This window comes from Propithecus coquereli, unplaced genomic scaffold, assembly GCF_000956105.1.
Source record: "Propithecus coquereli isolate 6110/MARCELLA unplaced genomic scaffold, Pcoq_1.0 Scaffold179, whole genome shotgun sequence".
Taxonomy (NCBI): Eukaryota; Metazoa; Chordata; class Mammalia; order Primates; family Indriidae; genus Propithecus; species Propithecus coquereli.
In genome coordinates this window covers 2,079,816-2,104,054 of record NW_012142634.1, presented here as the reverse complement: position 1 = coordinate 2,104,054, position 24,239 = coordinate 2,079,816, and the positions used below count along the sequence as shown (strand labels likewise).

Below are 24,239 nucleotides of genomic sequence, written 5' to 3'. Positions count from 1 at the left end.
TTGTCTCATAAAACAAGTTAAGAACTGTTCTTTCCTCCTGTTTACTGGAAGAGTTTCTTAAAGCTTGATGTTATTTCTTCCTTAAGTGACTGATAGAGTTCACATATGAACCATTGTGGGCTTGGACTTTTTGGGAAGGTTTTAGTAATGAATTCAATTGCTTTAATAGATATAGGGCAATTTAGATTTTCTTTTTTGTCTTGTGTCAGTTTTTTCAAAGTTGTGTTTTTCAAAGAATTTGTCTCTTTCCCCTAAATTGTCAAATTTGTTTGTATAAAGTTCATAATATTCTTACTACCATTTAATATCTGTGGGATGTGTAGTGATAACCTATTTCCTAATATTGATGATTTCTTTTCTTTTACTTGGTTCACATAGCTATAGATTTATCAATTTTTTTGATCTTTTCAAAGAACCAGCTTTTGATTAACTTTCTTTATTGCTTGTTTTCTATTTCATTAATTTCTTTTCTGATACTTACTATTTCCTTTTACTTTGGGTTTACTTTACTCTTCTTTTTTTAGCTTTTTAAGTTGGATCTTTAGCTCACTGATTTTAGACCTTCTTTTCTACTAAAAGCATTTTAAAATGATACATTTTCCTCTGAAAATTTCCTTAGCTGTACCTCACAAATTCTTTTTTCATTTTCATTTCGTTAAAAATCTTCTTTAATTTTTCTCTTGATTTCTTCTTTTACCCATATTTTATTTAAAAGTGTATTGTTTTAATTTTCAAATAGCTATCCAGGTGATAAATCCATGTACAGCATTAAAAACCAACAAAAATTCAGAATATATTTGTTCATAAAATTCCTTGAATACTTTATATATGGTATTTATACGGTATATTCCTGAGGGTTTTTCTGTGGCATAAAAGAAGAATTTATTATCTTCCACTTTTCTGTGGGTTGACTGGGCTCATCTGGGCAGTTCTCTCTTGGAGTCTCTCATGTGGTTATAGTTAGATGGCAGCTGGAACTAGAGTCATTTGAAGGCTTGGCTGGGCTGGATGGTCAAGATAGCCTCTTCACTCGCTCTGCTGGGATGGCTGGGACAGCTGGGTGTGGGCTGGCTACCTCTCTCCACACAGATTCTCCATGGGACTAATTGGCTTTCACACAACAGAGCAGTCTCGAGGTAGTCAAATTTCCTATATGGCAGCCAACTTCTCCTAGACTGAGCAGTCCAAGAAATTGAGTTTTTCAATTAGATAATTTATTTGGTCTACTTTTTTAAACTAAGAAGTAAAATAAATGCATTGGGGGCAGTCATTATAGAAATTATCTAGAAAGTAACATTAAAACGTCTTTTAATTTTTTTTACAATCAAGGTGAAATTAACATAAGATTAGTCATTTTAGTGTGTACAAGTCAGTGGCATTTAATACATTCACAGTATTGTGCAACCGTCACCTGTATCTAGTGTCAAGACAGTTTCATCACCTCATAGGCAGCCCTTCCCCATTTCACCCTTCCCCCAGCCTCTGGCAACCACCAATCTGCCTTCTGTCTCTCTGGATTTATCTATTCTGGATTTGTCATATAAATAGATTCATATAATATCTGCCTTTTTGTTGCTGGCTTTTTTTCATGTAGCATAGTGTTTTCAAGGTTCATCCAGATTGTAGCATGTATTAGTACTTTGTTCCTTTTTATGTCTGAAAAGTATTCCATTGTATGTGTATACTTTATTTAACCATTCACCTGTTGATAGATGTTTAGTTTGTTTCCATTTTCTGGCTATTTGTGAATAGTGCTGCTGTGAACATTCATGTACAAGGATTTGCCTGAGTACCTGTTTTTAATTCTGAGCATGTATAGGTATACCTTGGAGGTATTGTGGGTTCAGTTCCAGACCACCTCAATAAACTGAATATCATAATAAAACGAATCACACAAAATTTGTTTCTGGTTTCCTAGTGTATATAAAAGTTATGTTTACACTATACTGTAGTATATATTAAGTGTATTATAGCATTAGGTCTAAAAAATGTACATAAAACAATTTAAAAATACTTTATTGCTAAAAAATACCAAAAATCATCTGAGCCTTCAGCATGTTATAATCTTTTTGCTGGTTTAGGGTCTTGCCTCGATGTTGGTGGCTGCTGACTGATCAGAGTAGTGGTTGCTGAAGGTTGGGGTAGCTGTGGCAATTTCTTAAAATAAGACAGCAATGAAGTTGGCTGCATTGATGGGCTCTCTATTCATGAAAGATTTCTCTGTAGCATGAGATGCTTTTTGATGCTCTGTAGCATTTTACCTATAGTAGAACTTCTTTGAACAGTGGAGTTAATCCTCTCAAACCCTGCTGCTGCATTATCCCTTAATTTATGTAATGGTCTTACGTAAGTTGTCATTTCAGCCATGTTTGTAGCATCTTCACTAAGAATAGATTCTACCTCAAGAAACCACTTTCTTGGTTTATCCATAAGAAGCAACTCTTCACTATTTAAATTTTGTCATGAGATTGCAGTGATTCAGTTACCTCTTCAGGCAATACTTACAATTTTACTTCTTTTGCTGTTTCCACCACATCTATAGTTACTTCTTCCACTGAAGTCTTAAACCCCTCAAAGTCATTCATGAGAGTTGGAATCAATTTCTTCCAAACTGTTAATGTTGATTTTTTTTTACCTCCTCCCATGAAGCACAACTATTGTTAATGACATCTAGAATGGTGAATCTTTTCCAGAAGGTTTTCAATTTATTTTGCCCAAATTCATCAGAGGAATCGCTATCTATGGCAGCCATAGCCTTACAAAATGTATTTCTGAAACAATAAGACTTGAAAATCAAAATATCTCTTTGATCCATGGGCTGCAGAATGGATATTGGCTTAGGAGACAGGAAAACATTAACCTCCTTTTATATCACCGTCAGAGCTCTTGGGTGACCAGGTACATTGTCAATGAGCAGTAATATTTCGGAAGGACTTTTTTTTTTGAGCAGGAGATCTCAAGAGTGGGCTTAAAATATTCAGTAAATCGTGCTGTAAACAGATGTGCTGTCACACAGGCTTTGTTGTTCCATCTATAGAGGGCAGACAGAGTAGATTTAGCATCATTCTTAAGGGCCTTAGGATTTTCAGAATGGTAAATGAGCATTGATTGGCTCAATTTCAAGTCACCAGCTGTATTGGCCCCTAACAAGAGAGCCAGCCTTTCTTCTGAAGGTTTGAAGCCAGGCATTGACCTCTCCTCTTTAGCTCCTAGACAGCATCTTCTTCCAGTAGAAGACTATTTCATCTACATTGAAAATTTCGTCCTTAGTGTAGTGACCTTCAATGATCTTAGCTAGATCATCTGGATAACTTGCTGCTTCACCTTGCACTTTTGTCTTATGGAGATGGCTTTTTTCCTTAAACCTCATGAACCAACCTCTGCTAGCTTCTGACTTCTGTAGCTTCTTTAATTCTCTTGGCCTTCAAAGAATTGAAGAGAGTTAGAGTTTTGCTCTGGATTAGGCTTTAGCTTAAGGGAATGTTGTGTCTGGTTTGATCTTCTATCCAGACCACTAAACTTTCTCCATATGAGCAATAAGTATGTTTCTCTTTCTTATTAATGTCATTTGTGTGTTCACTGGAGCAGTTCTTTTAATTTCCTTTAAGAACTTTCCCTTGGCATTCACAACTTGGCTAACTGATGCAAGAGACCTAGCTTTTGGCCTGTCTTGGCTTTTGACATATCTTCCTCACTAAGCTTAATCATGTCTAGCTTTTGATTTAAAGTGAGAGATGTGCAACTCTTTCCTTTGACTTGAACACTTTAGAGGCCATTGTAGGGTTATTAATTGTTCTGATTTCAATGTTGTGTCTTAGGCAGTAGGGAGGTCCAAGGGGAGAGAAAGAGAGAGAGAGAGAGATGAGGGGAACAGCTGATCAGTGGAGCAATCAGAACACATACAGCATTTATTGATTTTTATCATCTTATATCGGCATGGTTCATCGCACTCCAAAACAATTATAGTAGTAACATTGAAGATCTCAGATCACCATAACAGATATAATAATAATGAAAAGGTTTGAAATATTGTGAGAATTATCAAAATGTGACACAGAGACACAAAGTAAACACATGCTGTTGGAAAAAATGGTGCCAGTAGACTTGCTCAATGCGGGATTGCAACAAACTTTCAATTTGTAAAAAACATGGTATCTGCAAAGCGTGATAAAGGGAAGTGCTGTAAAATGAGGTTGGAGTGGAATTGCTGGGTCCTGTGGTAGTTTAACTTTTGAAAAACTGCCAAACTGTTTTAGTGTTGTACTATTTTGCATTTCCACCAGCAATGTAGGAGGGTTCCAATTTCTCCGTGTTCTTACCAATACTTATTATTTTCCTCTTTTAATTATAGTCATCCTAGTGGGCGTGAAGTTATATATCCTTGTGGTTTTGATTTCCATTTCCCTAATGACTAATGATATTGAGCATCTTTTTAAGTTCTTGTTGGCCATTTGTATATCTTCTTTGGAGAAATGTCTCTTCAGGTCTTTTGCCCATTTTTAAATTGGGTTGTTTGTGTTTTGCTAATGAGTTGTAAGAGTTATTTATATATTCTGAATACTAGATCCTTATGTATAATTTGCAAATATTTTTTTCCATCCTATAGGTTGTATTTTGACTTTCTTGATATCTTTTGATGTATGAAAGTTTTTAATTTTGATGGAGTCAAATTTATCTTGTTCATGCTTTTGGTGTTATAATAAGAATTAATTCATTACTAAATCCAAGGTTAAGATTTACTTGTATATTTTCTTCTAAGAGTTTTATGGTTTTACCTCTTGTATTTAGACGTTAATCTATTTTGACTTAATTTTTGTATGTGGTCTGAGGTAGGGGTCCAGCTTCATTCTTAATCCAGTTGTTGAAGATGCTATTCCTTAACCATTCTTTAACCAGCACCATTTGTAGAAGATGCTATTCTTTTCCCATTGAACGATGTTAGCACCCTTGTTGAAAATTGACCATAGACATATAGGTTTGCTTCAGTTTTTTTCCATTGGTCTATGTCTATCCTCACGGCAGTACCGCACAAGTTGATAGTTTTTACCTGTAGTATATGCTAGTATAGTGTACTGATTTTTTAAGCTTTGATTACATTTTAGAATTTTTTAAAACTTTGCGTAAATTTATTAAACAAATTATTTCATCTAAGTGTCAGCTTTATAACAACACATACACAAACTTAATGGATGGTTTCATTTTAGAAATTTTTGCCATGTTTCATCATTTCTCTGACTGCATACAGAATCGTGATGTAGGTATACATTGTATCAGGGTACATTGTAGTTGGATTTTCACTGTGAGTTAAATTTACCTTGAACCTCTAAATGAAGTGCTAGTTACATAAATTCATCCCTCCAGAAGATGTGATAGCTCCAGAGTAGGAACAGCAGATTTGGACTAAGCATTACATCGGGAAGGAATCACATACCTATAGTTTGTAGAGAAAAGATGGTTGGAAATACTGCTTTTTACCCAGGTTTTGGTTTTTGACTTTAGTAAATACAACAGAAGTTTCAGTACTTTAGAACCAGAATATGAGATGCCTTTTAATTAAGTCTATTTTAATCTTTCTCTTTTTTCCCTGTAGTAATTTATTTGCTAAAGAAACTGGGTTGTTTGTCCTTTTGTTTCCCACAATCTAGCATTTGTTGATTGAATTCCTATGGTGCAGTTTAGTATGTTCCTGTGTTCTTCTCTTCCTATAAATTGGTATTTGGATATACCAATCCAAATCCTAGTGACTACTAGATCAAATTTTGGTAAAAAAATTTTTTTTTTGTTATATGTTCACTTCATAGGCAATGTTTATGTCTTCCATCAGGAGGCACGTCATACCTGCTTATTTCTCTTTCCATTATGTTAGCTAAGTTTACCTCAATTCACTTTAGTTTTAACAGTTCAAAGGATCTTAAGACAGGACCGTGGATATGAGCTGTACAGTCCAAGAATCTGGGTTCAGGTTTTGATTCTTTACGTACTAGTTCTGTAATTTTGGAAAGTCACTTTCCCTTTCAGTGTTAAGTTCCTTCTCTGTGTGATGGAGATGATGATGCCTATTCATAGGGTTGTTTTGGAGATTAAAAGAGGTAATGCATGGACAACTATTATTGTTTTGTGAATTTTAAAATATCCTAAATCTAAAGGGTAGATTGTCTTGATTTGTAAATAAGGAAATTAAAGTTCGGATGGCTAATTTTTTGGCTCATCTGGGTTTATTTTAGGGAAAAAGTAAGTAAATTATTCAATGAGGCCAGTAGCTTTCCTTTGTCCCTATCAATGTGAACAGTTAACATTTAGTAATTGCTCATAATAAGCTTAATTCAAAAGTGATTTTTGCCAATGCTTCGGATGTTGGTGTGTGTTCATATTAATGGGCCCCACTTAATGCTGAAAAGTAGGTTCCTTGTTGAACACACTGTATACCGTGGTGCATTTTGTGCTTGTAGTCCACTGAGAAATAATACTCTTTTTTTCCATAGGGAGCTTACTGTTAATGTTTTTATTTTACAGTGTAATGTTCAAGCCCAGAAATGCCTTATGTGGATCGTCAGAATCGCATTTGTGGTTTTCTAGACATTGAAGAAAATGAAAACAGTGGGAAATTTCTTCGAAGGTACTTCATACTGGATACCAGAGAAGACAGTTTTGTATGGTACATGGATAACCCACAGGTTTGTAAAATCCAGAAGGATTTTAAAAGCACAGAAATGTTTTATTTATTTTAGTATTTAACATACTATTACTGGTTTTAGGATTTGTCTTCCTCAATAGTATATATTTAAATTTATTTCCACTGGCTCTACTCTCCTGCCCTATAACCCTGACTCCTTCCTGTCTTGTTTGAATTTCAGAAGGTGAAACTAAGTTTGTTTGATAAAAATTCATGCCTTTGTATATGTTTTTCCCTCTTTGGTAGAAAAACGCTCTCTCTGGTTAAAATTCTTAACTCATTTAAATTTAAGATGCTCTATCTAGGAATAGAGACTGCTATCTTTTAATAAGTAACTACTTAGTACTCTTGCACACATGTAGTCCTTTCATCTTGTAGTGTCAGCCTTGAGTGTCAGTCATTGTGATGCCATCCCTGAAGTGAAATGCATTTTGATTTTCTTGTTGTCTTGCAAATTCTTGGGGTAAATATCATAAATTAAAAATCAGAATCCTCATTTTAAGATCTATGAGACACCTGAGATTAGAGTTCATCTGTTGAATAGTTTTAAACTTTCTCTACCTGTGGAACACTTCATCTCCAAGTAAAAATTGTTACAAAAGTTAAAAATGGACATATATGTTGCAAGGAAATATGTGCAAAGCAAGGGATGAAGCCCTAGCAAACTTCTAAACTGATTTTGTGCAGTGGGCTTCTCGTGGAAGTGAGGAATGGGAAGTCTAGGGAAGAGCGGGGACTTGTAGGAGGTTCTCTTTTGTTTCACAGAACAGAAGCTAGATCTCCTGATAACTCCTCCAGTGTTCTTTACTGCTCTCTACTGATTTTAGATTATTCTTTACTGCTGTCTACTGATGTTAGATTAGAAAAGAAACATACATGCTAATGCGTGTGTATTTGTTTATATAGAATTTAAGTTGCAAGGGACTTTAGTATTAATTTAACCTCCTTAACTTAAGAGACCCATCCATCCCTGGTCTTTATTTTAGCTGTTGTTTGAACTGCATGTTACTAAAAAATATTATAGTGGAGACAGCTTCAATCATTTTTTTTCTGTGACCCAAAATCTAATTCCTTATATCTTCTACCCATTAATTCTACTTTTGCTCTCTGATTCTCTTGTAAAGTAAATTTTAGTCCTTTATGCACAGCTAGCCTTTCAAATTCTGGAGGATAATTTCTATGTTAATTCAGTTTATATGATTTGGGTACTGACTTTGTATGATACTTTTTTTTGCTGGGAACTATCTGTTTTCTGTCACTATCCTTATAGAGGTTATTGACATCCTATTTTTCTCCCTTATCTCTCTGTGTAAGCAGCTTTCTTGGGTGGTAGCCATCTGGCTATGCAACTATGTGATTATTACCTTTATTTACTTGATGAGAGTCTGTGGGAGAAACAACAGGTCAGCAAAAAGCAAAAGTTCATGTTTAACTTTTTTTTTTTTAAATATAAATCATATTCCTCCCTTTTGTCTTTAGGTCACAATCCCCTCAGAAACCCCATTTCCCAAAGTAGAGACATCATCCTCCCTGACTCCCCCTAATTCCTGTTAACTGGATTCCCGTTTGTTCCTGGTTCTCTTTACCCATTTGGCCATTGCACACTTCTGCCTATGTTGAATTGTTCTCCCTGATTTGTCTCTTTCTCTTCACAAGGTCTGATTGACTTATATATGGTTTCACCTGAATTGTACTTAAAACTCCTTGTTTTTCTATTTTCATGCATAATAGATTGTTCTTATAATTCCTCCTTTTATTGATACTTCCAAATTAGCAGAACTAAAAGGAGAAGATAAGTACAAAATGGGATATATTTATTACCCTGAATGAAACATGAACTTGGAATTCAGAGAAAGGTTGCAATTATAGCAAGTAGAGGATGTTGAAGTCTTCGTGTACGTGGTAATATTTGAATTTGACCAGGAAGGTTGGATATGATTTTGGCTAAGAGGTGGAGAAGTGGTCAAAGAATAATGGGGCAAAGAAATCAGAGCAAGAGAGCCTGTGGTGTACTTGGAGAATACTTTACTTTGGCTATAGCAGAGGGAGTATTTATTAAGGTTTGTGCTCAGCTAGGTCTTTTTCACATGAGGTTTGTTAAAGCCAGATCTCTATGTTGTGATTAACGCATTGGCTTTTCTGGACATAGCACGGAATTTTAAATTTTTCAGTTCGTTCCTATTAAGTTTATCTTCTCTTTTCAACTTAGGAGAATCTTTTAAAGTTTTGATTCTGCCAACCTGGTGTATTAGACATTATTACCAATTTTTTGTCACTTTTAAATGTAGTAATCAAGACATATCTCTTTATGAAAACTTTAGTAAAATGTTTTTGCTAAGATTATTATATTAGGTTGAACCATATGAAATTGTCAATATACAACCATTTTGAATTACTTAAAAATGGCAATTTAATATGGTTCAGTCTAGTCTTATGTCAAAGTGCAATAACATGATTATACTGATCGTAATAACCCTGGTAGAGAGAGAAAATTAGTTTGAGTCACCTGTCTTAGGGAGCCATTTCTTCCTGTGATCACTGCTTTGTTTGCCACTAACCATTGCTTTTAAAATTTGTTCTAGTGTATTTCTAGGGATCAGTTTGTGGCTTTCTGTGTTTGGTTGGTGATGGTGGAGAATTACGTGATTAAGTGGCTGTAATTAGAAAGTGAATTTGAAGAGATTTGAAAAAGTATTTGTCAAAATGAGTTCAGAAACTCATAAATAACTAATGGCTTATTTCCCTTTTTACTTAAATGTCATATTAGTTTATTATTTCTTGTTCATTGTCAGGTAACAAAATTTGAAATGCAGTTTTTTCCAGTTGAACTTGACAGTAATACTCGTCCATAGAAAATGGATATTTTGAATATTCTTTTTCTCTCAGGTGCTTATGTTTCCCTGTACTGTGCTACTATTTAATCTCTGACTTTTTACATCGTATTTTTGTTTCTCATTTCTCTTCCTTACACAAAGCCTTAAATTTCTCTTCAGCCAATTAAAATAGTAGACTTTTGGAAAACTTAAAAAAAATTATTATCCTTGAATGGGAGGATAACAGTGTTTGAAAAAAATCACTTTGGTAATAGTTAGAGATATTTTCACATTTCCTTTCCTTATCCAAAATTTAAAAAACAAAACAAAAAACCTCTACACGTAAAATATTATATATATATATATACATTAAAGATTATAATTTTATGTTGTATCCATACTTACTATGTATGATTTATATTTGGAAGTTTATACATAGTATACAGTTTAAAGCAGAACATAATGCAGTTTTACAATACATACGAGTGAAAGTTTTGAGAAGATCTGTCCCTGTCAACAATAACTAGTTCATGTTTGGGAATCTTAAGTCTTTGAAATGTCTAGGCTTCCAGTAAGCTTATAGAGGTCTGAGAAAGGTACCTCCTAATTATTCATTAGAATAAGACCATAGATTTTTTTTTTTAAAGGTACATTAGTATAAAGTAAGTTAAAAAGTTAATCCTGCTTAATCTCCAGTGGAGGTAATTTTCAAAATCAAGAATGTTTTAATTTTACTTTTGAAATCTTCTGTCAGTTGTTTCATATATTTCATATATTCTTTGTTACTTTTTCCTGGATTCTTTTATCTGGTTTTCCTATCTCCATCATCCCCCTCTGTAGTCCATCCAGTTTATTATATTACAGGATATATTAATTGAAGCAAATTTTGATTACAGGTCTGCTCAGAAGCCTTCTTCATTGGTTTCAAATTCTCTAGGTATAAATTCCTTGCTACTTTGTTTTTTATTTAGGTTCTCCTTGTTTCGATTCTCAGTTCAAGTTCTCAGACCATGGCTCTGTACTGCAATCCTGTATAGCACTGTATTACAGCCCAGCACAGCCACTGACCCCTTCTAGCACAGAGCTTCTGTGTATCTTCAGCTGCTTGCCGTAGTTTATGTTTTCTTTGCCTGGAATATTCTCTGTCCTGTTTTTTGTGTTTCCAGAATTTTCCTTTAAAATCCAGCTTAAATGTTGTTCATTACTTCAGAGTCTTTACTCATAGCTTCAGCGAGAAATGATTTTTCTTCTTTGTAATTCTTTACTCTCATGTCTTTTATGATACAAAGCCTCATCTAAAACTTGTTAAGGGAAGAATAAAAGTATTTCCTGTGAAAGTGCCAAATATATACATACCTGGCCCATGATTTAAAGAGAATTAATAATTTTTTTGGAAAAAAGTATCAATGTAGATTAAATATGATGTTATAAACACTAAACCATTTAAAGTGGGAAAAACTAATCCATTTTTTCAAGAGATATATTTGATAAAGAAATGTTACTAGAACAAAGTAACATGTATAGTCTTTTAAAATTTCTTAAAATTATATTTCTTTTACGTCTCTAAATATTTTCCCATTGCTTTCAGGAACAGAATCTCATCTTGTTTATGGCTTTTTAAGCCCATGAAAAAGATTATTAGTTTAGCTACAATGATAAAAATAGCCTTTTAGTCCTAGAATGCATTATGGTGAAACAGAGTAGGGTTCAGTTTTGTTATCCAGGTTGTCGACTTGATTTCAGATGTAGTAAACACTTGAACTGAAAAAAGTTGATTTGTAAAATGTGATATTAAAAAATCTGATTTCTTAATTTTTAGTATATGTAGAACATTATAGTATAAAATAAATTTGTAATGTTGGATATTAATTATATATTAATAATTTATTTCCAGAACCTACCTTCTGGATCATCACGTGTTGGAGCCATTAAACTTACCTACATTTCAAAGGTAGTCCTTATACATTGTTTTATATTCATCTGTGAATTAAAATCCCTCTGAGTGGGAGTATGACTGGAAGTAGCAGTTTCCTTCGCCTGCCTTTTAGTGGTGATATTCAGGTTCATATCATGCTGAAAACAGTACCTGATTACTGTGTTTAGGAAGTTCTTTAATTGATAAAATTAGGAAGAATATGAATTTACTTACAGGGTATGGCAAATTGCAAAAGTTAACATTAACTTTTATGATGAGGTATATGAACATCAGAAAGGGAGAAATCAGTTAACAATTAGGTTCTACCCTGAGAAGGTCTGGAGAATTTTCTAAGTCTGTATTATGTTTATTTAGGCTGTTTCCAACTTTTAAATTCTGTTGTCTTTGACCTTGTTTTTTTTTTTTTTTTTTTTTTTTTTTTTTTGAGATAGTCTCACTCTCTTGCCCAGGCTAGAGTGCTGTGGCGTCAGCCTAGCTCACAGCAACCTCAAACTCCTGGGCTCAAGCGATCGTCCTGTCTCAGCCTCCCGGGTAGCTGGGACTACAGGCATGCCCCACTGTACCCGGCTAAGTTTTTCTATTTTTAGTCGTTTGACTAATTTCTATGTATAGTAGAGATGTCTCGCTCTTGCTCGGGCTGTTCTCGAACTCCTGGCCTCAAGCAATCCTTCTTCCTTGGCGTCCCAGAGTGCTAGGATTATAGGCTTGAGCCACGGTGCCTGGCCCTTGTTTTCTTCTAGTAGTGTTTTGGGAACTGAGCTAGAGACACTGAGGTGCTTGCCCTGGGCGATTTTTGTGTTTTACACAAAAGCCATAAAAGTTTGTTGATGACTTAAAATATGAGATGCAAAAGGTAGCAATACTGTTATTAAGTAATGTGTACCATTATGCATATGCTGCGATCTGTTGGCAAAGTTAGATCACTTCAACAAAAGACTAATTTATGAATGTACCTCTGTTTAGAAGACAGATTTTTTAATAAATAAAATAGTTTATTATCAGTATTTCATAGAGCTATTCATTCTCATTGACCAAAATAATAATAATAATAATAATTTGTCTTGGAAAATAAAAACTACATATTTAAAAGGAAACATTTTCTGTTAAAGTCATACTGTGTAGATTTGCAAAAGACAAATACTATTTAAGTATACCTCAAGTGTTTCTGTTAATTCAGACATTTATAAAATGCTACAGGGTAGCTTGTAGTTTAAATTCTACAGAGATTATTAATTATTAGGAAGCATAGAATTCCATTGTAAAATAAATTTTAGAGCCCCAATTTGCTTCATTGCTTGATTATATGCATAATGTAACGTTAATACATTGCCAAGCAGTTTTTACTCTCAGCAGAATGATGTGGGAAGGCCTATTTTATTGGAATAGGTAGTTGAGGGAGACAGTGCCCATTTGCCTGTATCTTTTTAATTGTTGCTTGGTCTTTTTTAAAAAGTGGGTGTTATTTTTTGAAATAAAGTATTAATTCAGTAAAGCAGGCAGGGTGACTTGGCCAGCTGCTTTTCCCACCTCCATTGCTTCTCTTTGAAAATATAACCTCTTTTCTGTACAGTTCTGTTAACTTTTATCTCTGTCCTCAGCCTACCGAAGTTTGAATTGTACAGTTTGTACTCTACTTTAGACATGTCACTTTTTTTCCAGAATTTATTTCTGGAACAAACTTCAGTGTGACTCAGAGCTGTGAATTTGTAGTTTGGATCAGTGAGAAACCCCGGACTTAGAATTCCCTTTGAACGTACAAAACAGATGTTACAATTATGAGTTCTATCACTGGGCCGCAGCATGGCAATAGTCATGAATGGGCTTCCAAGAGCTACTTTATTTAAAGGGATAGCAGCAAGCAGGTGCAGCTCGTTGCTTCACCTTCTGAACCATGTGCTACGTTTAATAAAGTGACCCCATTATCCTGGGGTATTCTCCTATACAAGAGGGGATCAAGTACCGTTTTGGTTTCCTCATAGCAGATTAATGCTTTAATTAATTAATTAAGATTAAAAATATAATTTAAATGCTTGTATTTTAGGGCTTTAAATACACAGTCTCTCCTTGTGTACAACCGTTTTTGCTTACACATTGTTCATAGCTAATTTAGGAATATGTTATTTGGGAAGAATTCATAGTTTCTGTAGAGTATTCATTGAGGATATTTTGAAAATTATGTTAAACTAAAACTATTTGTATATGGACATAAAGCCTAATGGTTTACTTTCAATTTCTCGTTCACATTTTTTTTGAAGAAAAACCAAGTTTGTTTAAAGAAAACACGGAAGTATCATTTGTTACGTCTTATAGTTGAGACTCACATCCCATATTTAATTTGCTGTTCTTTTTCAGGTGCCTTTAAAGTTTAATTTTAGATCTGTTTGCCAAATGCATTTGACTGTTGGGAAATCATACATTTGGAAGTTCAGATTGGTTATAGGAGAATATGAAGTAATGAGTAACTCATCTTTATTTTTCTCGTTAGGTTAGCGATGCAACTAAGCTAAGGCCAAAGGCTGAATTCTGTTTTGGTAAGTAGCCATATTTTATATTAGTTATTGTAAATTAAACTGATATAATTACATCATATTGTAAAAGAAAATAGTCACAGAAGACCACACAAAGCAAACCTGTGACTTAATGAATTATTCTAAGGAGAATTTCCCTTGTAACCACCATACAGATGAGGAAGTAAAACTTTGCCCATCCACCCCTACCCTTGAAGCCTCTTTCCTGTGGCCCATCCTAGTCGCAATCTTCTCCCACCATCCATATGTAACTGTTATCCTGGTATTTATAATAATCACCTCCAGCGAGATTTCAGGTAATTTTTAACTTTCTATCTCATTCTATATTAAATATATAAATAATGAAGAGGATTTGGTCTTCAGCTTGTGGGTAATAGAGAAATTTACAGTTAAGGGGCAGGAGTAGTTGAAGGTATTGGATTAACTCATTCAGCAAATGCTTAGGGCTGCCTAGTACGTGCCAGGCATTGTGCTTGGCACTAGGGCTGTGAGATGAACAAGAAGCAGTTGCTGCCCTTAAGGATCTCACAGGCTGGTTGGCTCATGGACAGATACAATACCAGGTAATTATCATTGCATTTGTCACAATTAGTAGATAAAGGGGTGTGCAGTCTATTAAAGAAATGCAGTCGAAGCGCTTCAAATCCTTATTGGGGAGCTCAGGAGTCAGGGGAGCCACATTAGAGGAGGAGATGCTTGAGGTGGTGGCCAGCTAGACTCCTGATCATCCTTCACCACTGGGGAGAAAAGGTGGAAGACCATGTGGACAGAGGAATGCAGGCAAAAGAGGGTGGTGTGTGTGGAACTGACACTCAGTGAAGTTGGAGGGGATGATGAGAAGCTGGAGAGTATAAAGGCAGGCGGGAGTCAGGCTTCAGTGTGTTGCCAAGGGATATGTTCTATTATTTTGAAAAAGGGAGGAGAGAAAGAGAGCATCTAGAAGCAGACATAAAGTGAAGGAGGTTGGTTTGCTTTTTTGTATGAATAGTGAAGTTTTGATGCAGGTAGATTACAAGTAAGTGGCTTTTGAACCACATATACTGCTACTATATGTATGTGAACTACTATATGTAAGGTCCTGAGTTAGGATGGTGGCAATGGGAGAAAAAGAAAGAATGAAAAACATTAGAAGGAAAAGAGCAGGGACTTGGTGACTGGACATGTGGGAGTTGAAGGGAAGAGAGAGGTAGCAGGGAAGTTTGCTTTAAGGAAAGAAATGAAGAATTAGGGAGATCTGATTACAAAGGGTAAAATGTTTTCTAAGGAGTTTGAAATAGTGGGGGAAACCTCCCAATGGAAATAATCTGGTAACAGTACATGAGGACTGGATAGAGCTTGAAGATGAAGAATGGAGAAGTTTGGAGTCTTAAAATAGTGGGTGATAGTCGAAGCTGGGAGAATTGATATCCCCTCAGAGAGTATGTTAATGGAAGGGACAAAAATTCGAGGTGGCCAACAGACATTAGAAGGGAATATTTTATGTTAAAGTAAAAAAGATACTGTTTGGGGGTAGAATTGTTAAAGATCTTTGCTCTCTTTTGCTTGCAAAAGGCAGGTTTCTTCGGTAGACAGTATATTAGGGGTTATATGTATCCAACGAGAAAATATGATATGAGCAGGATGAAATACAGCTGCTCAGGGAATCCTCTATAATGCTTTTATCACTACTGAGAAACTACTTAAAAAGTTACATGTTTATTGTAAATTATAATTTTGATTACTAAATAGGAAAATGCCTCATGGCCTTGTGAATGAAAGGCTATTGGGGGCAAGTCAAGTAACAGAGAACTTAGAATTTTAGAACATATAATCCACATACTTTTGACAAATGTTTTTTGGTAAAATCTCAAACTTATACTTGAAAAAATAGTAATATGTAGTAATAGATTCAACATTCATAGTTATTAGGGATATTTAGAGTGGGTGATTTTCATTGGAATCAGAGATTAAGATTAGTCATTTACTGGTTCTGTCAGTAGTTTATTAGTCCTCTACAACTAGTGGGAGTAGAGAAAAGATTCGTAAAATGCTTGTCTTCAGAGAGAAAGGCACTGGCTTCTAAAATAGAACCACAACTTCCATTCAGAATGACAACATACATCCTCTCAGATTGCTCCAAAACAGTGAGAAAAAGAAACACTCAAACCATCTTTGATGAAGGGAGCAGATATCTATAACCCTTAGTGTATAGAGATTGAGAGTAGTTGGAGGAATGGTAGGTAACTTAGCAGAGTGGAGGAACAGGCCAGTGAAAAGCTCACCATTTGTAGACTGCCTCACCCTGACTCTAGACAGGCTTAGATACAGGAGGTACACTCTCCAGGGGAAGCAATAGTGAGGAGGAAACAAAAATTAGGGACTTTGTTCGAATGTCCATATAAGAAGCAACCTGTAGTCCCTACCTCCATGTGGCTCACTCAGGCAGCCACCCTTCCTCTATCCCAGCAGGAAATGGGATGAATGAAGTCTCCAGAAATAGAATCAGTGAGGCTCCATACTTAGGACACTAGTCCCAGAGAAGGAAAGGAATGAGGTATGAAACTGAAAATAGGAGGATTAAATGAAAGTCTGCATGGTGAATGCAGCCCTTTCCTGCATCCAGCCTGAGAGCACTGGGCAGCCAGGTTTCAGTGGGATAAGACTCTGAATACCCCAGAGAAAAGACCCATAGGTCCTGACATCTGGACATTTTTACCAGAGGAGCTTACCGTAGTTGACTACTGAGGTCCAACAATCAAAAACCCTGCAACAACTCAAGAGAGCTTCCTCTCAGTCTTTTTAGTAACTTGCTTTTAAATATGAACAGATAGCCCAGAATTATTGAACATTTGGGGAGAGAAAATTATCAAATAGGAAAAGGAACATGAGACTAGGCAAAACTCAGAAGAAAAGTCATCTAAAAGTAAAACAAAGGTAAAGATAGATAATAGGAAAGAGATAAGAAAATTAGAAACTCCATCAAGGAAGTTCAACATCTAATAGAGAAGGAGAGGGTAGAGAAAACAGTGGAGAAAATTGACAAAGGAATAAAATGATAAAATGTCTCATAACCACTTAATCCATAACCATATTTGAACCATAACCAGTTGATCCTAGGTTGTGAGGTAGTTTTTGTTTGTATTTAAGCTAATGTTTGTGCTTAAAGCTTTATCCATTTGATGGATTCATGCATATTGTAAAGATTTGAGATAAAATAAAGAACTACTCAAGTGAAAAGGGTAAGAAGGACGTAAGCCCCTGGAGACGCATTTATTATTCAAGATGAAACCCTTCCTTTGAAAGCTTGGCAACTTAGTGGTGTAAAAGTTTTGTTTTTTTATTATTCAAAGTTTTTTCTTTTGTTCTCTGTCTCTTCCCACGCCACCCCCTATATTGCTAATACACCACTTTTCAGTAATTTGCTTTATGTTTTTTTACAATACTTCTTTTTTGGAAATCTCCAGATGATGACCATAAAGAAGAATGTCTGTTCTACCCCAGGCACTGTGTTAGTTTCTTTACATCCTTCATCTTCACCCCTTAAGGAAGGGGTGGGTGGCATTCCCATTTTATAGATGAGGAAGATGGGGCTCAGAGAGATTGAATGATGTTTATAAGATGATACTGCTTATAAGTGCGTAAGCTAGTCAGGTCTGAGTGATTCCAGGCTCTGATTTTTTTTCTACATCATATCACCATGCTCCTCTTGCTGTGAAATAATTCTTAAGGAATGTGAACATTTATTCAGACTGCAAGGTATACTAAGAGTCTTTCTAGGGATATATTTGCCTCTTGGACCTTATATGAATATTAGTCATTCAAAAATACATGTGTTAAGCATTTACTTTGTACCATATGTAGTGTATTAATAAGTGCTTAGATTTTCAAACTCTTCAGATGTTGTGGGCAGATAGATGGCTAAAATAACATTGAAGGGAAGAAGTCATTAAGGGGAGAGCTCAGCTTCAGCCTAAGCTGGAAAAGATTATGAAAGGAGGACTTAGTGATTGCTAGAAATTAAAAACAAAAGTTTTCTATTGACATATGTAATGTCCTAGTGAGTTAGTAATTTATCTTAATATATATTTATGACATTTATAAATGCCACAGAAAAATATAACAGATACAAAAGAACAGATTTACAGTATATTAAATTTCTTTAAGTTTCCAAACTGCTGTTGTAGTACTTCATAAGGTAAGCTTTGACTTCCTTTCTAAGACTGTCATCTCAATTCAAGGAAGCTCTGGTTTAGAGTGTCTTGGTCTCAGTCCCAATTTCAAAATCTTGTGTGTTTGAGAAATAACTTTTTTTCCTTGAGGGTTTTCGTTTCCCTCGTCTCTTAGTCATGCTCAGCTGGATGGTAGTATATCATGTAAAATGGTAGAGACTCTTGGAAGTTATTTTTGTATTTGAACAATTGAGACAGTGTAACTATTCACATGGCTTAGCTCCTAGAATAATATTTGTGGTTTTAAAAATAAATGCACATGCTGTATAATAAATAACTTTAACTCAAGAGTTGATTATAGTAGTTTGTAGACAATTGTATGTGCAGTTGTGCTTTGTTTTATACAAATAGATAGTCCCTAAAGGGAAATATATAAATTAAATTGCATAAAAAATTCCAAATGTATTATGCTTTTTTTTTTTTTTGAGACAGAGTCTCACTGTGTTACCCGGGCTAGAGTGCCGTGGCGTCAGCCTAGCTCACAGCAACCTCAAACTCCTGGGCTCAAGCGATCCTCTTGCCTCAGCCTCCCAAGTAGCTGGGACTACAGGCACGCGCCACCATGCCCGGCTAATTTTTTCTATGTATTTTTAGTTGTCCAATTAATTTCTTTCTAATTTTAGTAGAGACGGGGTCTCGCTCTTGCTCAGGCTGGTTTCGAACTCCTGAGCTCAAACAATCCGCCTGCCTCGGCCTCACAGAGAGCTAGGATTACAGGCGTGAGCCACTGCGCCCGGCCTGTATTATGCTTTTAAATACAAAGAAATTCATAGGGGCTGGAAAAATCTTAAGTTATGGAGATTTTTCTAAATATGAAATGTAGAGGCATTTAAGGAAAAGATTGATAGAATATTTCTGTTTGATCAAAGATAACCGTGAACAGAGTGAAAAGACAAAAATGACAGACTGGGAAAAGTACTTTTAATAAAACAGAAAGGGCCGGGCGCGGTGGCTCATGCCTGTAATCCTAGCACTCTGGGAGGCTGAGGCGGGTGGATCGTTTGAGCTCAGGAGTTCGAGACCAGCCTGAGCAGGAGCGAGACCCTGTCTCTACCAAAAATAGAAAGAAATTAATCAAACAGCTAAAAATATATAGAAAAAAATTAGCTGGGCATGGTGGCGCGTGCCTGTAGTCCCAGCTACTTGGGAGGCTGAGGCAGGAGGATCGCTTGAGCCCAGGAGTTTGAGGTTGCTGTGAGCTAGGCTGACGCCACGGCACTCTAGCCCGGGCAACACAGTGAGACTCTATCTCAAAAAAAAAAAAAAAGTAAAGCGGAAAGGATTTATAGACACTTCTATAAATTAATAAAAAATAAATGAACAACTCAGGAGAAGTATGGGTAAGGAAAATAAAGTTTACAAAACAAATACAGGTGGCTTATAAACATACAAAACTAATTTGTCTCAATAATCAAAGAAAGTCATATTAAACAAGTTATAATCATTCACCGGTTAGGTTGTTAAAGAGCATTGTATGAGTCAGAGTCCAGTCAGGAAAACACCACTCTAGGCATTTCAAACCCAAAAGATTAATTACCAGAAATTGATTACCTACATGTTGGAAGGCTGGAAGAGCACAAAGGGAATACTGAAGTAACCCAGAAATGAGAAACTGCATGAAGCAATTACCACTCCTGAGGCAAGAGAGACAAAAGGGAAGAGGACAATAACCTAGGGCTGTGGAGGAGGAGCCACCGTGAGGCTAGATAATTAGTATCTGAGAGAACTCTGCTAGGCTGAGGTAGGTAGCAGCAGAAGGCCCTGGAACAGTAGCTCCTTGTGTGCTGCTGTTGGAGAGAGGTCAGCAAGAACAGGAATCAGCAAGAGGGTTTCCTCTCCCATCCCCGACTCCCACCTTGCAGTCCCTCCCATTGGCAGAACACGACCCCAGCTAGGGTCTAGGAAGTATTATTTGCAGACTTCCAGACCCAATGTCACAGAAGCTTTGAAAACTAGCAACTAGAGATATCCACAGGTGCTAATAACCAGTATTGGTGAGAGGGGTATTAGATGAAATACGCCTTTGCATATGCTGTCAGTAAGAATGTATATAGATTCAATCTTCTGGGAAGACAATTTGCTAACACCTATAAATATTTTAAACATGAATTGTCTTTGACCCAACAATTTCTTGACAGTCTATGACAAGAACTTTGTCCCTTAGAGATGCTAGCCCAAGTATGGAGAAATATATGTATATGATGTTTCATTGTGATATTTTATGTAATTTCAAAAACTGGAAATAGCCTAAGTGTCCATCATTAGAGGATTGACTAAATATATTGTGGTATATCCATTTAATGAAAAACATGACCATAAAAAAATAAGAGTTTTACCTATGTTATTATGTGATAAAAGCAATATTATGTGTAGTCTGACATATTTTATCAAATCCAAGAGAGTCACAATGTTGAACCTAATAAGGTTTCTCGGCTACTGCAGACATAAATTTAGAGGTAATACGCACAATATTTCCTTTGTTTATTTTTTTCTCTCAACAGTTATGAATGCAGGAATGAGGAAGTACTTCCTACAAGCCAATGATCAGCAGGACCTAGTAGAATGGGTAAATGTGCTGAACAAAGCTATAAAAATTACAGTAAGTATTTGTATATTTTTGAAAAATTTTCAACATCTGGAAGTAATCTTTATACTTTGAAAATACACCTACTGAATGTCTCCAACTTTCCAATAAGTTTCATACTCAAGCTTTGTTTAAAAGGCAGGTATTCAGAAAATGCGTACATTTTCTTGTACATGGTGACTGTCAGCCCTTTAATCAACCCATGAATGCCTTTTTAACCTGTTATATACCTAATAAGGATGTATGTCACTGTAGATCTTAACCACTGCTTATAATAATGTTTCTAGGGGAAAATGAACTTAGTATGTAGAGTTCTACCTTGAGGATGTACTTTTTTTCTTCCAGACTAGCATGAGACTTACTGCCACCTGCCTAGGTAATAGGAATGGGCACTCCTGTCTTCTAAGCCATGACTGGGACTGGTGTCATATAGGGCAGGAGTTGAAGATACGAACAGACTAAGGGGAGAGGTGAAGGCTAGAAATGAGGTATAGGGACGCGGATTGGGTCTGAAGAGTTGTGCAGCCAGACGGTCCTGCCCATGTGCCCTTGGGGAGTCTGTCTCAGGCCCTAAACTTCTTTCCTCACCCGATTTTCCTCCTTGAGTCCCAGGGCTTGGTACCCTTGCCCTCCTTTCCACTGCTGCAACTTCTTGCTTCTAACCTGGGCTTCTTTTTGATTTTCTGGTGAACATCAATATTTATTGATTATTTATACTGTGCCAGGTCTTAGACTGAAGGTTTTATTCAAGTTATCTGGAAAAGTGAGGCTTAGAAGGATTGAGTGACTTTTACAGTTTTCATAGCTGGTAAGTTATAGAGCTGGGGGCCCAGCCCAGTCCAGTTTGTGGGCTCTGGATCCAGAACTCTGAAGCACTGTACCTTACTGCTTCCTGAACAAAGAGGCTTCTCGTTATTCTTTTGTTCCTAAAGCAAAAAACAAACTTTACTAAGAGAGTTTACTATGATGATGATGAGCAAGGGGATAGATTCTGTTCCAATTGTACCGTGCCTCACCCTTTTCCCCTTCCATACTTGCAGAGAAATACAAAGTAGGCCCCCTGGAAAGGGTGGAGAAGGAGTTCCTGTGTGAGGTTCGTGTCAATTGAAGTGTGTTTTTACTGAAGTGCAGCTAATTTACTGACCCTAAATGACTTATTCTTGAAGAACATGTGCCCTGAAAGTCAGCATATGTTAGTCACTTGTTAGTTTCCATCTAAAAATGAATGATTCCATATTTACATCAGAGTACAATAAAGAGTTAATATAGCTAAAGCTGTTCTCAGAGTCAAGTCAAATTTTTTTGTCTTGTACTAGAACAGCTTGTTACCACATGACAGAAAACGCCTACGCACTGCATCTGATCTGTACATGAAGCAGAAGTTATTTTAGGTTTCTGCAGTTTCAGGAAAGCAATTTTTTGAAGTGATTCAGACATACATATTTTTAAAAGGTTTTAGCTGATCGTTTTTAGGGTTTTTAGTAAATATTCCCTACTTGGAAAATTTCTTTAGAAAGGCTGTATCTGGTAATTTTACTGAATTAATTCATTTTTTACAATTTGTAGTAACAAGTAGCACTGGTTTCTTAGTGCTTTAAGAGAAAAAGTGAATGGTCTCAGTTGTGGGGGCTTCACTGTAGATTTATTGAATTGGAATTTCTGGGTATAAAGCCTTGGAATTGTATGTTTTTAATAATGTTCCTGGATGATACCTTATTGCACACTTAAGTATGAGAAACCACACTGCTTTGGAATCACACTAATAAATGGTGGAGTCTTTGAATACAACGTGAATGGTGTCCTCCGTAGTTCTGCCAGTACCATTAACAGGGATTAGCTATGTAACAGGAAAATTATTTAATTTTCAGTTAAGTTTTTATACCACTACTTCCTTGATTATCAGTAGTATTTGTCATAATATTTCTGAAAGATTTCAAGATCCCCAAATGCCCTTTAAATCACTGGAGAGAGACTAAATTATGTTGAACATCATAATTGATGCTGAAAGTATTTCGTTACATTTTATTCACAGCCTTAAAATTTGTAATTCAAATACAGACTACATGTTTAACAGTCTGTAGATAGAAATAATGATTAGCTGAGTACCTTATTCCCTGATTAGGCCACATAAGAAAAGCTAAAATATATGTTGAACATTAGTGATACCTCTGATTTTTGATTCTGCTTTAATGAGGTATTAATATACAAGACTCTGCTGTTATCACAATAGTTGTCTGTTTATATTTTGAGTGTTTTATCACTGGTACAAGTATTGGAACCCGTTCTTTATTATTTATTTATTTATTTTTTTGAGACAGAGTCTCACTCTGTTGCCCTGGGTAGAGTGTAGTGGTGTCATCATAGCTCATTGCAACCTCAAATTTCTGGGCTCAAGAGATCCTCCTGCCTCAGCCTCCCATGTAGCTGGGACTACAGGTGTGTGCCACCTCGCCTGGCTAATTTTTCTATTTTTAGTAGAGATGGGGTCTCACTTTTGCTCAAAGTGGTCTGGAACTCCTGACTCAAAGTGATCCTCCTGCCTCAGCGTCACAAAGTCCTAGGATTACAGGCATGAGCCATTTCCCCTGGTCTCCTTTAAATTTCTAATGAGAAGTTTTACTTTATTTTGAACATTTTGATTTTCGACTTATGTTAAGAATTTATTATTCTTTTTTCCTGCTGATTTGGGATTCATCATTGAGTCAGTCTTTCAACATTCATTGAGTCCTTACTGTGTTTGTGGTAGTAGACTTTGTCTTGAAGCCAGGAAAGATTGAATATGCCACGATCTCTGTCTTCGGGACCTTGGGTAAGAATGGAGGCAAGGGAGGATTAACAGCAAGAAGCTGTAAGCCAATATTGAGTGCTCTAATAAACAGAGTATAGAGTATAGTCCTTGAGTTTGGAAGAGTTACATAAACTTGGCTAGAATGTAGTATAACTAGGATCTAGACCCATGTTGTCTAATGCCTCTGAGCCTCTGTTTTCTTACCTCTCAAATAGGAGTACTGCCCCTATGCATAGGGTTGACAGGAAGAGTAAATGAGAAACTGTATGAAATAGTACCTTCCTATGTCAGCACTCAGGGAGTGATGGCTGTCTTTATAAAGGATTACTCTAACAGGAAAATTAGTGTGAGAACTTAAAGGAGTACATACACATACACTGTAAATAATTTTTATATAGATTTGTCAGTTACATATAAATGGATGATTAATTAGAACTTCTGTGATAAAAGAGGCTCACATATATAATGTTGGTTGCAAAATGATTCATTTTATTTACTGTTTCAGGTACCAAAGCAATCAGACTCACAGCCTAATTCTGATAACCTAAGTCGCCAGGGTGATTGTGGAAAGAAGCAAGTGTCTTACAGAACCGATATTGTTGGAGGTGTACCCATCATTACTCCAACTCAGGTAGTAGAGTAATATCTTCTATTGTGTGAGAATCTAATCATTGTATGTTGATTTTTGTATTGTTATTAGAACTAAAAA

General features: G+C 35.9%; 1 protein-coding gene across 5 annotated transcripts in view; it reads left to right on the top strand.

The window, feature by feature from the left end:
- The window catches only part of PLEKHA1 (pleckstrin homology domain containing, family A (phosphoinositide binding specific) member 1), a 51,722-nt gene that overhangs the window by 10,049 nt on the left and 17,434 nt on the right, over nucleotides 1-24,239 (top strand). For 4 of the 5 annotated variants that reach the window (XM_012642444.1, XM_012642443.1, XM_012642446.1 and 1 more), the window contains exons 2-6: nucleotides 6,514-6,674; nucleotides 11,381-11,437; nucleotides 13,908-13,953; nucleotides 20,660-20,757; nucleotides 24,036-24,161. In XM_012642444.1, the coding sequence (XP_012497898.1) occupies nucleotides 6,534-6,674; nucleotides 11,381-11,437; nucleotides 13,908-13,953; nucleotides 20,660-20,757; nucleotides 24,036-24,161 (468 nt within the window). In that variant the 5' untranslated portion in view covers nucleotides 6,514-6,533. The remainder of the gene's footprint in view (nucleotides 1-6,513; nucleotides 6,675-11,380; nucleotides 11,438-13,907; nucleotides 13,954-20,659; nucleotides 20,758-24,035; nucleotides 24,162-24,239) is intronic. The other variant, XM_012642447.1, reaches the window with a different exon arrangement.